At 54.2% G+C, this 13,192-nt stretch overlaps 4 protein-coding genes across 4 annotated transcripts; all 4 read left to right on the top strand.

Moving 5' to 3' along the window:
- Positions 1–1,194: 1,194 nt before the first annotated feature.
- P884DRAFT_188255 (uncharacterized protein) lies at positions 1,195–1,584 on the top strand (the record flags this gene model as incomplete). Its single annotated transcript, XM_069437361.1, has 1 exon — positions 1,195–1,584. A coding segment is annotated over one exon (390 nt), but the record flags the coding sequence as incomplete, so codon positions are not given.
- A 2,413-nt stretch (positions 1,585–3,997) lies between these two features.
- On the top strand, positions 3,998–6,625 carry P884DRAFT_272738 (catalase-like domain-containing protein; the record flags this gene model as incomplete). The annotated part of the gene is made up of 3 exons (XM_069442546.1): positions 3,998–4,228; positions 4,306–4,734; positions 5,078–6,625. The coding sequence occupies 3 exons, from the start codon at positions 3,998–4,000 to the stop codon at positions 6,623–6,625; spliced, it is 2,208 nt and encodes a 735-aa protein (XP_069294167.1).
- A 1,120-nt stretch (positions 6,626–7,745) lies between these two features.
- On the top strand, positions 7,746–8,117 carry P884DRAFT_167109 (uncharacterized protein; the record flags this gene model as incomplete). The annotated part of the gene is made up of 1 exon (XM_069437287.1): positions 7,746–8,117. A coding segment is annotated over one exon (372 nt), but the record flags the coding sequence as incomplete, so codon positions are not given.
- A 2,682-nt stretch (positions 8,118–10,799) lies between these two features.
- On the top strand, positions 10,800–11,988 carry P884DRAFT_264238 (uncharacterized protein). Its single transcript, XM_069441830.1, has one exon. The coding sequence runs from the start codon at positions 11,274–11,276 to the stop codon at positions 11,832–11,834; it is 561 nt and encodes a 186-aa protein (XP_069294165.1). The 5' UTR covers positions 10,800–11,273; the 3' UTR covers positions 11,835–11,988.
- Positions 11,989–13,192: the final 1,204 nt, after the last annotated feature.

Genomic DNA, 13,192 nt, shown 5'->3' with positions numbered 1-13,192 from the left:
TTGGTCGAGAGAGCAAAGGCCGAGATGGGCATCACGACGTACGGTAGAGCCTTTCCCAAGGACATCCTCCGTCTACAGAGGGATATGGTGGCACCGTTTGCGGCACGGATGTAGTGATATAACGGTGCCATGGTCCAACACGAGGTTTCAAACGAGCGGTTGTGGCACAGGGCCTTACAGCATGGCGACCGGTAGTATAAACCTATAGCACAATCAAAATCTAGCACAATAGCCTAAAAATAGCCCTCCACTGAAACATGAAGATTCCGGATTTCTACGGCACAGTGATGCGCCGCCATCATTCCAGGTTCACGGCAGGTTGCTAACGCGATCCGGGATTTAGGGTTCGGCCAAATGCTTAGATACAAGTTAGCATATAATTAGATAACCCTATAAACATTCTATTACGCTAACAGGGATGACGAGCCAGGGTTTGACATATATTTAGATAGTGTCAGAAGCGATGGAGCTTCTAAAGCATTAGCTACGCGCGTGCCGCAGCGTGTACTTGTAAGGCGCTCGAACGCATTGACCAGTTCTTTTGTCTATAAATATCACTCGTTTTTGTCTCCAAGGCACCTTTCAATCCTTCAAGCTACCTACGACAAACGCTCTTCGAAGCTTACCGGAGCCTACTACCACGTTCGGCAGACAGCATCCCTAAGTACAAGAGGCACTTAGAAGCATCAACGCATCTTATTACCACTTCTATAGACCCGTAGTAGTTGGTCCAGGAGTGCCGCCCACGGCGCGAATACTGCTATGGTGTCATATTATTACAGCCTATCTGAGCTGTAGTCATTTGTAGCCGCCGAGCTATAGTACATTCCTCCTGTTCTCTTCCAAAACCGGCCGTTAATATACGACGCTATGGATATCGAAGACGAATGTACTACAGGTGGCCGAGCTTCTGATTCAGGCCACTCTCCCACCTCTATAGTGACAAGGTCATTCCAGCAACTCTATATTGGAGAGAATACACTGCCTTTGGGAAGCAACAGAAGACGTTTAGATTCCTATAAGAAAGCGGCAGCTATAATAAGAAGACAAAAGCGGAAGCCGATACCATACATTCCATACCGGAATCTAGAGCAGCGACACTATACCAGGAATAAGACATTAGAAATTGTCCCTAGCCTTATCCGGTACGACGTAATTACCTTCTTTGCCAATTATTTTGAGAGGGCTTTAAATAACTGGACATTGATCCTTAAAAAGACTACGATACCTGATAACGTGGCAAGCTCGGATCCTTGTATCATCAATTCCTTCCAGTTGCTAGATAAGGCTAGAACTGATGAAGATAATATACTGTCTAGACTCGCTTATATTCGGTTGGCAGATGTGTTTGACTCACTCGAGAAGATCGTCGCCTCCGATCAGCGAAACGAACAGCTTCCGGCTCGAAGGCCCGGCTACAGCAATGCTTCTGTTGCTATCGATATATATATCCAAGCTCAGGAACAAGTTAGCCTCTCCAGGGATGAGGTGAAGCAACGTAAGCGGGTCGCCCGGCGCTGGAGAACACTCGCAGGGCCATCGCCTATTTTTGTTATTATATACTCAAAAGCAGCAGAGGGTCTCGCGTATGCACTCTTCTTTGTTATATATGTAGCTTTATACTAACTGTATTAAAGTAACAGATCGTCGATTAAAAATACCGAATCAGACCTAGAACTGCTAGCCTCTGTTATCGTGCAGAGTGTACCGGCCAGGATTGTCGAAGCCTCTCGGCAACTCACAATAATAGTAGAGGGCGCCATCAGGACACATCAGTCTGTTGATGCGAGTCTCCTTACACAAGTCAGACAGGGCCTACTTGGCGGGTGAATAGGTGGCCGGAGAGGCGTTGTTTGGTGAATAAGCTAGACCCTCTGATTGTGGCCACAGGCCGTGGCATTTCGTGGAGACCTGACCTGGTGGAATCAGACGTTTTAGAGGGTAGGACTTGCGGGGTAGAGTGGACTTGCGGAGACTTGAGTGGACTCGAGTTAGGGACTTTAGTGGGCTGGACTTCGTTAGCATAGACTTTGGTGGCTCGATAGTATAGACTTCGATAGCATGGACTTCGGTGGCATGGACTTCGGTGGCATGGACTTCGGTGGCATGGCTTTGGTGGACTGGGCCTTCGGTGGCCCAAAAACCTTCACCCGGGTTTTGAGTAAGCGACATCAAAGCTCCACATTTGGCCGAAGAACGCCTAGAGCCAGGAACATCGAAGTAGAAAAAGAGACCCGATGGTAGATTTTTTCAAGGGTATTAATCGGGTTTTGTTAGTAAGGAGATGAATAGGTTCTCTATGCGAGAAATCCTAACGCTTAGATGGAAACGTCCGGATTGCGGGCGGCAAACCGTGCTGGCCAACAAAGATCATCCGGAATTCTGGTATTCGGGCGATGCGAGACAATGTCATGTGACCTCACCCATATACATCCCTAACCCTTTCAAGCCTATGCGAACGCGCCTCCTTCCCTTCATTATCAAAGCAGCATCGGTTCAATCGATTCAACAGTGCTCACAGGAAGCAACTTTGTAAACCGCTGAACCATAGTCAGCCGTTTGCCTCTACTCTATCGGAACCAGTCTGACAGCTCCTGTTGCTTTACAGCCCTAGGAAATAGTGCCCGCTTCGTTGGTCGTTCCAGGCTCCTGGCACTGACCTAGGCGCCCCAGATGCTAGGATGTGATGGCTAATAGCCAATCTATCGTAGAGGCACGTCATAAAGGCCGGGGCCGGGGTGGCGGCTTTGATTGAACTTGATGGCTTTAAGGGGGAAAGGAACCGCTTTTATAAGATACGAGGGTTAGGGGTATATATCATGAGTAAACTCGGATTGAGAAACGGCGATCTGCCGCACGTCATATTCAGAACGCGAGGAGGGAGCTCGTGCCAGAGTCCAGACCCAACGTAGCCGATGAGCTATGTGATCAAGTTTTAAGAACCTTTCTCGGGGTCTGCAAACTTAACATCGTCCTCTGCGTCGGGCCGGGAGCTCTTCAAGTTGCATGCCTGCCCATCTCCCACATCCGGGCGACGATCGGATTGTCGTCGTAATTAGCTGACAATGCTGCTCATTCCGCAATGATTCAAGCCACATTCCCCTTAACCTTCTGATTAATTGCTTGCAGTGTCTTGGAAAACCCCAATCATAATTACTGCATCTCCCCTGCTGGCACTGATGAAAGTGTGCAGCGAGCGGGTGAGAGAGATCAGTTGTCACGTCTCTTGATTCTAGTGTTTGCATCGAGCTTGCACCTGCATCATCAGCATTCCCCATTCTGCGATTCCAACATTCGATACTCCGGAGAGCGAGTCGTGCTATTTGCTGGCGTCCTTCACTCTTGCATGCGTTTTAGGTATGCAATTATTGTACATACCTGCCAGGAGCGCTTGGTTCGCTAATAAGGTCACAGCTTCGGGCAAGAACCTCCGGAAGGGGCGACGAAAGGAAACGCAACAAAAGAGAGAAGAAGAAGAAAGAAGAAATCCCTGGATCGAGGGCAGAGGCGACGTCGCGGAAAACCGTTGACGAGTTGTACCTCCACTATTCCGTAATTAATTGATTATCAATGCCTTGGTTGGCTGCGATTGGGGTTGGCGCGGATGCAAAGGGAAAAAATGGCCTGACGGAACCCGGAGGCTAGCTGGCAAGCACTCTAACAAGCCGAGCTTCGCGCAGCCAGCAACTTCTGGGCCATGACATCACCATCTCAACTCTGTTGCCTGTCGCGCGTTGCTCTCCCCCGCAGCATGTCTTCGATCGACACCCTTTGGATAACTACATGATCGGGTAGTGATTTCCCTTGATTACCTGACGTCACGACGACGAAGCAACAAACCGCGGACCCAAAATTGGCGAGCTGCCGCTTTATGAGAATGGTTAATTATAATATCCAACCACCCCCCCCCCCCAAATCTTGGGCTCCGGGGTAACAGACCTGCCAATCGAGACCATACCATCCTCGACTAGGTTTCCTGTCACCGATCCAAAGCAACATGTCCGGCCTGGTACCCGAATCCGTGCAGAAAGCGGCGCACGCCGCCCTCGGCTCCCGCGAGGGCGACAAGCTCAAGGACCTCGCCCACGACACCAAGGATACAACCAACAAGGACCGCCTGACAACGGATTATGGCGTCAAACAGGGTACGGCCGATGACTGGCTGAAGGTGGTCAGCAAGGACAAGACAGGCCCTATGCTCCTCGAGGACCCCTTTGCCCGCGAAAGGGTGCGTTTATTGCTACTTAGAGTTTCCGCTTGGATCAAAGTTTAAGCATTCATCGGGACGACTGACTCCCTTCCCAGATCATGAGATTCGATCATGAACGAATCCCAGAGCGGGTGGTTCACGCCCGGGGATCTGGCGCCTTTGGCAAGTTCAGGGTGTTTGAGAGCGCCGAAGACCTCACCTTCGCCCCCGTCCTGACCGACACGTCGCGCGAGACCCCCGTCTTTGTCCGCTTCTCCACCGTTGTTGGGAGCAGGGGGAGTGCCGACACGGTGCGCGACGTCCGCGGCTTTGCCGTCAAGTTCTACACCGACGAGGGCAACTGGGACATTGTCGGCAACGACATTCCCGTCTTCTTCATCCAGGACGCCATCAAGTTCCCCGACGTCATCCACGCCGTCAAGCCCGAGCCGCACAACGAGGTGCCCCAGGCCCAGACAGCGCACAACAACTTTTGGGACTTCGAGTTCAACCACACCGAGTCTACACACATGTTTATGTGGGCGGTACGTAATCGTTCGTTTTATTTTATTTTATTTTATTTTTTTTATTTTATTTTATTTTTTTTATTTTATTTTATTTTTTTTATTTTATTTTATTTTTTTATTTTATTTTTTTTATTTTATTTTATTTTTTTATTTTATTTTTTTTATTTTATTTTATTTTATTTTATTTTATTTTATTTTATTTTATTTTATTTTCTTTTCTTTTCTTTTCTTTTCTTTTCTTTCCTTTCTTTTCTTTTCTTTTCACCATGAACAACGATCGGATGGCCCCCGTACACTGAGAGGTCTGACTTCGTGTGATTGCTGGACAGCGGCTGACTTGGACACTGTTCTTAATTGATAGATGAGCGACCGGGCCATCCCTCGCTCATTCCGCATGATGCAAGGCTTCGGCGTCAACACCTTCACGCTGATCAACGCCAAGGGTGAGCGCCATTTTGTCAAGTTCACCTGGACTCCGGAGCTCGGCGTCCACTCGCTCGTGTGGGACGAGGCGCTCAAGCTCGCCGGCCAGGACCCCGATTTCCACCGCAAGGACTTGTGGGAGGCCATCGCGAACGGCGTGTATCCCAAGTGGAAGTTCGGTATCCAGGCGATCCCCGAGGCGGACGAGCACAAGTTCGACTTTGACATTCTCGACGCTACCAAGATCTGGCCCGAGGATCTGGTGCCGACCCGCTACATCGGCGAGATGGAGCTGAACCGCAACCCGGACGAGTTCTTCACCCAGGTCGAGCAGATCGCCTTCTGTACCAGCCACATCGTCCCCGGCATCGGCTTCTCGGACGACCCCCTGCTCCAGGGTCGCAACTTCAGCTACTTCGACACCCAGATCTCGCGCCTGGGCATCAACTTCCAGGAGCTTCCCATCAACCGGCCGATCTGCCCAGTCATGAACTTCAACCGCGACGGGGCCCTCCGCCACACCATCACCCGCGGCACCGTCAACTACTGGCCCAACCGCTTCGAGGCCTGCCCTCCGGCGAGCAAGGAGGAGGGCGCCTACGTCGAGTACGCGCAAAAGATCGCGGGCATCAAGGCGCGCATGCGCAGTGACAAGTTCAAGGACCACTTCAGCCAGGCCCAGCTCTTCTGGAACAGCATGTCGGCCGTTGAGAAGCGCCACATCGTCAACGCCTTCGCCTTCGAGCTCGACCACTGCGAGGACCCGGTCGTCTTTGGGCGCATGGTCCAGCGCCTCGCCGACATCGACCTCAACCTCGCCGAGACGGTGGCCGAGCTGGTCGGCGGCGAGGCGCCCAAGCAGGGCCGGCCAAACCACGGCCGCCGCGCCCGGGCGCTCAGCCAGACCGAGTTCCCGGGCTCCGCTCCGACCATCGCCTCGCGCCGCGTCGCCATCCTCATCGCCGACGGATACGACCACGTGGCCTACAACGCCGCCTACGCCGCCCTCTCGTCCGCCCTCGCCGTGCCCCTCGTCGTCGGCACCAAGCGCAGCAAGGTGACGGCCGCCAACGGCAGCTCGACGCAGCCGCACCACCACCTCGAGGGCTTGCGCTCCACCATGGTCGACGCCGTCTTCATCCCCGGCGGCGCCAAGTCGGTCGAGGCCCTCGCCAAGAACGGCCGCGCCCTGCACTGGATCCGCGAGGCGTTTGGCCACCTCAAGACTATCGGCGCCACCGGCGAGGCCGTGGACCTCGTCCACGGGGCCATCGCCCTGCCCAGCGTCTCGGTCTCGAGCTCGGGCGACGCGCACGAGAGCTACGGCGTCGTCACCCTCAAGGAGCTCCGGCCCGAGAGCCTGAGCGAGGCCGTCACCATCGCCAAGGGCTCCGCCGGGTTCATGGAGAAGTTCTTTTACGGCATCTCGCAGCATCGCTGCTGGGACAGGGAGCTGGATGGTCTGAACACTCTGGTTGCGTATTGAACGAACAGTTAATTAATGAGGCAGGGAAGAGGGGGGAGGGGGGCGCGTTACTAATTACTTCCTGTCGTGATGATGATATGGTTTTCTTCCCTTTTCCCAGGTCATTTTGATTGTGAGAATGGATTGTATGTATGTATGTACAGTACCTGTTTATGTCCCAGTGTCTGGGTAATGATTAGTTGGAGTAATTACAAAGCTCGGCTCCTGTACTTCTTCCATTCTGACCCTACCTTGCTCTCTGCTTTGTTACTTGTGTGTGGCCAGCGACTTGTCCATAGTCATAACACGGTCACCTGTCTTTGTTGTTCTTTCTCCGAGTCATCACGGGCGACCTGCGTCGCCCTTTGATGGGTTCTCACTTGCTTGTCGGTGGATACTGCCGATCGTTGCTCGGGTGCTTGCTGCCGATGTCCCCGAGGCAGCACAAGGCTAAATATAGCCAAGACATGGTAAGTTATAGTTATATTTATGTGTGTATGTGTATCTATGTGTCTCAACTACCCCCTTGTAATCCCCACCGAGGTAAGGTAATAATCCGTACTCGAGTTCGGGGACAAAGGAGACCTTGGCCCCTGCTCCGGCAGTCAAAGAAAAATAAAAATAAAAAAAGAGAGAGAACCCTGTCCAACAAGGCTGCGATTAATGCCCCACGAGATCCGACGTAAAGAGTGGCGCAATTCTTTCAAGCAATGCTGTATTATATACACGTATGATTTCGTGACCACCCGATGCCGCGCTGAAAATCCAATGAACCCCCTAGGCAAGAAAAGAGTTATTAACAGGATGGATGTTGTCACTCGTGGCGGGCCATTGCGCGTGCTACTGCCCCCTTTGTCTCTCGCCTTGTACCTGAGTAGCTCTTTCCTTGTAAACATATAAACAGGCCTCCAGCTTCCTGACAAGTGGGAAAGTTATATTGACTCAAAATCTCAGCACACTAGAAACCTCGATTTCTTAAATAACCATATTGGCCGCGTAGCGCCGAGCAGTTCAACACCGAGTGCTTATGCAAGTCCTCGAGTAACGACAAACCATCGCTGCCCAAAAAAAAAGAAAAAAGGAAAAAAAGAAAAAGAAAAAAAAATCACATCCAGATTAGTACTCAAGACAATATTCAGCAATGGAATCCAAACCAGACAAGGAAGCCTGGGTCGCGAGCCTGACCGAGACCATACCGCTTACGGCCCTCGATTACACAGCGCCTCAAAACTACATCATGAGGTGCTTCATCTTCCCCTTCCCTGGCGCTCCGGACTCCGAGCGAGAAGTCGCTGTGACTTATCTGCGAGGGAAACTCGCCCGCGTTCTGTCGTATCTGCCCTTCCTCGCCGGCCAGATCATCCATGCCAGGGAGGGCGAGCTACCGCGGTTGGTGTACCCAGGCAACGGCACCCCTTCTAACTTAGAACTCTTCCCGGACGAGGTATTCGACCATCAGGTTATCAACCGTTCCGAGTTTCCCTGGTCCTTCGACGAGCTCTCGGCCCTCGGCGTCCCCGCGCATACCATGATCAAGAGCCTCTTCTGGCTGCTGCCCAAGACAGCGCCCGGCCCGGGCGATGCGTGCCACCCCGTTACGTTGCGGGCTTCCTTCATCGACGGCGGCCTGATCCTGGGCTTCTCGATGCACCACGGCGTCATGGACGGGGGTGGAACAGTCGAGTTCCTCAAGCTGTTCGCCACCGACGACGAGCTGAGCGGCGGAAGCGGCAGCGGCGGCGGCGGCGGAGGCATCGCCAGCCTCAAGAAGCGCAAGAACGACTTCATCGCCTTCGCGGCCAGGGCCGCCCGAACCAGCCCGGTCAACCCGCTATCCATGCCCGGCTACGACTTTGCTGCCTGCTCCTCCTCGGCAACCACCACAACAACGGCCTTGAGCTCCGCCTCCCCGTCCGGCCCCGTCGTCGTCGTCGCCAAGGTCCTGACCGTCTCAGCCGCCACGGCGACGGCCCTGCGCGCCGCATTGCTCGCCTACCTGCGGACCGCCCACGGCCCGGCCGCCTTTGCGTCTACCACCGACGCCCTCTGCGCGCTGGTCTGGGTGCACGTCACGCGCGCCCGCCTGCGCGCGGGAGGCGGCCGGCGTGGCGGCCTCCGCGTGTGCCCGGCGGACGTCACGCGCTTCGCCACCGCCGTCGACCTCCGCAGCCGTGGCCGCGGCCGCCTGCTGGCGTCGGTCCTGGCAGAGGAAGGAAAGGAGGAGAAGGGGGAAAGTAGAGGCGACGGCTACGTGGGGAACCTGTTCCTCCGCACGCTGGCGGAGACCACGGCGCGCGAGCTGGTCGGGCTCGGCGATGACGACGGCGATTCGCCCTTGTCCTCCTGCTCTCTTCCCAAGAAAGAAGAAGATGAAGAAAAAGTGGAAGAGCAGAAGACGAGCGGGCCGAGGAGGGCGACGACGGCGCAGATCGCCGAGGCCGCGTGGCGGATCCGGCGGGCCGTCGCGCAGATGGACGACGACCCGGCGGCGGTGGAGGCGCACATCGCCATCGCCGCGCGGGCGACGGACGCGGTGGTGGACGCGGAGGCCCCGGCCGGGCCCGGGCCAGGTTGGCGCATTGCGTGGCCCGATGTGGACGCCGCCGTTCGCCGGGCGATCGCGCGGCACCACGCGGGGCTAGACGCCTCGGTCGGCGTCCACCTGGGGGCGGACATCGAGTTTGCCATCCCCGGCGTCGGCGGCGGCAGCAACAACAGCAGGAAGACCAAGGCGGCGTGGGTCAGGCGGGCGTACGTGCCGAACGAGGGCGCCATGGCCCTGCTGCCGAGGCGGGGCGGTACCAAGGGGGACGAGGACTGGGAGATCTGGCTGGCGCTGCGGGAGGAAGACATGAAGGTCCTAGAGGAGCCCGGTGAGCTCGGTGGATGGCTATCCCGGCCACCTGCTTGAGGCAGGTCTCTCCTATTCACTTCTTTTCCGCCTTTCTTCTAATTATTTCCTATTGTCTCTGTTTCATTTTTGCTGGCATCTGAGAGCGCTGGCGCGGTAGTTATGAAGCTTAGTTAAGATGATTACCAATGATCTAGGTACCTCGTTCTCTTGTCGACCCAGAAGAGTGCAAGAGTGAGGCTAATGTGTCATTAATTGAGGCTAGTCTGTACAAAGCACCTGAGACCGCAGCCTTCAAAGGCTGTATGTACCTGTTCCCAGTACCTGACCAGTCGCAGTCTCAGCCCGTGACAGAGCTGGAGTCGTGTAATGTATGTACCAGCCATCCTTCCGCTGTTTCTGATGATTTATTGTGCCATTCTGTGTTAATACCAGAAAGTAATTATTAGTTACTCGACGGGGGCAATTCAGAATTCATGGAGACGAATACGAAACACAGCTGGAGACGGGAATTCTACGGACGCACCGGGTCGCCCCAGGTAATTAATTATAGGCATACCGAATGGCAGTGCAGAATCCGGCCAGCTTTACCCAAATTCTGCCTGGAAACCGTTGAATGTGGAAAGACATGAGCCAACAACTCGACTTCATACCAGGGAAAGCTCGGTGTTATAATAATCAGGGGAAACAAAGGCTTAGGGTTCATTAACCCCTGAAAAACCAAGTACACTCTCTACCTGGTCTGACGTGAGACAGAATCCACGTCGGTCTCGCCGCTCAAGGGGGACAATCCCGAGGTGGTGGCGGAGAAGGAGCGCAGGCCGAGGGGGTAATTACGCGGCAGGCAAGTGCGTCAAGACGAGCCACTGTGCGGGCGACGTGCTGCCGGTCGAGAAAGGGGAGAACACCGTATTTGTGAACGCGGCGGTCGCTGGGCAGCCCGTGCAGCCGGCCTGGGTCGTGGACCTCGAGCTCCCCGTTGCAGCGGACGGCGATGCTCGGTTTGCTAGCGATGAGCAGAATTACGATCAATAATTAATCCTTGTATCAGAGATGAGAGAGCACAGTACCAGCGGGATAAGTGTGTTAATTAGGTGAATCCAAAGGCTTAAGTAAAGGTAAATAATTAGTCGCGCGAAGAGTCTTGTAGTTCCCTTGGCCATTTGGTGCTGAGATGCTTTGGTGCTCTTGTACTAATTATTAATGCAGTAGATCAACTTGTCTTGATATTTCCCATGTACACTGATCGGAGACAGAAACCTCAGTATGGAAACAAGACTTGGTAACTAGGGTTTGCCTATTAGTTATGCTTCCAGACTGGATCACTCATTCAATTATCAATAACCCCCACCTCTTGTTTTGATGTCAGCTAATTAGGTATTATTTAGACAAGGTGTTTTCTTTTCCAGAACATCGGCCCTCTTTCTTTCAGCTACCTCTTCACAACCGGAGAGAAGATCCTTCAGGGACACCTGCCTTTGACGCTTTTCGAATCTTCCTTTCAGCCACCCGAACAAAGTGAACAATTCACGGTAGTTCTTTGCTCACAATACCACATACAGTTGGGTTCTTAAAACTGGCCCATGTCTTCTCATCAGCAACAGAAAGCCTGAAAACTCATCCACGACAACCACACCCGATAAAACAACAAATCACCAACCTGGGTGCGAGACTTGAATTCCTGTCCGACTGATCATAGCAATCCAGCCAAGCACTACCTCCCTCTCTCCTCATACCTTTTTCTCCTTTTCTTTATTTTCTTCCCTGCACAACAGCACCATAAGGGCATCCGTACTCGAACCATCTGCCAGCGACAAGATGCTCGCCCTGCACGCGCACACCCGGCTGCTCATCCAGCTGCATGCCACCCTCTACTGGACGACCGGGAGCGGGCTCCTGCGAGGTCAGAAACTCGCACCCGTCATGTTCGCCGCGGACGTGGCCGCCGTCACCATTAACGAGGGCGACAATGACCATGACTTCGACCATGAGTGCGCGTACGGGTACGGCAGCGCGACCGGCAGCGCCGTGGACGTCTTCCTCCGCTCCGTCGACGCCAGCTGCCTGGACCGGGTCCGAGCCATGACGCGGGCCACGGCGTTTCGGTTTGGCGAGCCGGTCCACTACGAGGCCGAGCGGGCGTTTGTGTGGGCCGGCGCGGGCGGCGGCGGCGGATCGATTCCCATCCGCGGGCTGAGCGCGGCCGAACTGGGGCGCCAGGTTGACATGGTCCGCAGGAGGGGGTACCGGGACTGGGTCAAAGTCGAGATGGCGGTGGAGATTTCCGCGGGGGAGGAGCTGCGTCGAAAGGGCAGCGAGGCCGGCTGGGCCGTCGGCGGCCTCTGGGACAAGTGGGAGGGGACAGGGAAGGTGGAGTGACAGCGGCGGGTTGGTAACCCCCTCAATTGACTTGTACTTTCAAGCAGACCTAATTATTCTTTTGAGCGAGATGCGATATGGGAGCACCTTCGCGGGCAGCCGAAGGACCCGATCAATATTAATAATGGGACGATACTTGTGGCACTGCCTACTCTTCCCCCTTTCTGCCTCCCCTTCCCCTCCCTTCCCGTTTCCTCCTCTCACCCCTTACCTGTTGTCAATCCGTAGGAACGGATTGTCTGACCACGTCGGTTTCGCTTTCCGCAACCTTGAGAGCATCATTGCCTGGCCCATGTTGTTCGATTCTATTAAGGGGTTTAGAAGGGCCAAGATCACAAACCCTCTGGGGACTATGCGAAAGAGAGAGAAAGAAATCCTCGCGGGCAGGACAACCCCGTCAGAGCCGGCATGTTGCCGTTTCCCTGGGCCGGAATCGACGTTTCCCGGCATGCTGCGGAAGGGGGCCCGCGCACCCGCTCAGACGTGTCATGGCACGCTCGAGACCCTCTCATAGACTTGAGGCAGCTGAGGCGTAGCTGAGCCAAATACTTTTGCCAGCAGGTTCGATGGAATTCAGTGAAACCCTGCAGCTGCGGGTCTGCGGTTCAACCTATAATGTCCCGAACGGATGCTACTGGCTGGCCGCCTCGCTTGGCATGCAGCCAGAAGACATCCTGCAGCAGTGGGAGCAGACTAAGGTTGTAATGTACGTGTACCCAGCGATGAGGGTGAGGGGGCCCCGAGAGAGGCTCTTGAAATGACCGCTGAGATGCAGCTGACCGGGGAAGGGGTGGGAAAAACAAAGGATTTTTGTTCCTCCCCGGGATGCGTCCTGGGCTTCTAGAAGAGGGTCAAGGTAAAGAAAAACTCGTAATTAGTCTAATTAATTACTTCCGGTCTGGCCCACCATTAAACATTTCTCGAAATTGACAATGTAATAATAGCGCATTCCCCAAGTGATGTGTATGAGAAATAGTGAAAGCAGTTAGGAGCACCTGCCGACAGCACCTATCGAATAATAGATAGGTAATAATCAGCAAAACATCAGTAGATAATTATACCTTCTTACCTTGGGTAATTAGATAGGTACATACATACCTAGGTACCTTAGGTAATTAACCTACCTTATCTAGAGAGACTTCTTCCTTACTAGTGGGACAAGGACAACAAAACCCCCCTCGTTACGAGGAGGCTCATAGGGTCAGCAAGTATGGGAGCTCTGGAGGACAGAGGGAATGCGGCGCGGATGATATTCCGCCGCCGAAACAATGGAAAGACAATGACTAGCAGCGGGGGTTGGACCGGACAACGTGCCCAAAGCTGAAAAGCGAGCCGGACCAGGCCGCTTCTGCTGCGGC

This window comes from Thermothelomyces heterothallicus (genome assembly GCF_042370625.1).
Source record: "Thermothelomyces heterothallicus CBS 202.75 unplaced genomic scaffold P884_scaffold_31, whole genome shotgun sequence".
NCBI classification, from domain to species: domain Eukaryota; kingdom Fungi; phylum Ascomycota; class Sordariomycetes; order Sordariales; family Chaetomiaceae; genus Thermothelomyces; species Thermothelomyces heterothallicus.
The sequence above is the reverse complement of the archived record's forward strand: the minus strand, read 5'-3'. Positions and strand labels throughout refer to the sequence as shown.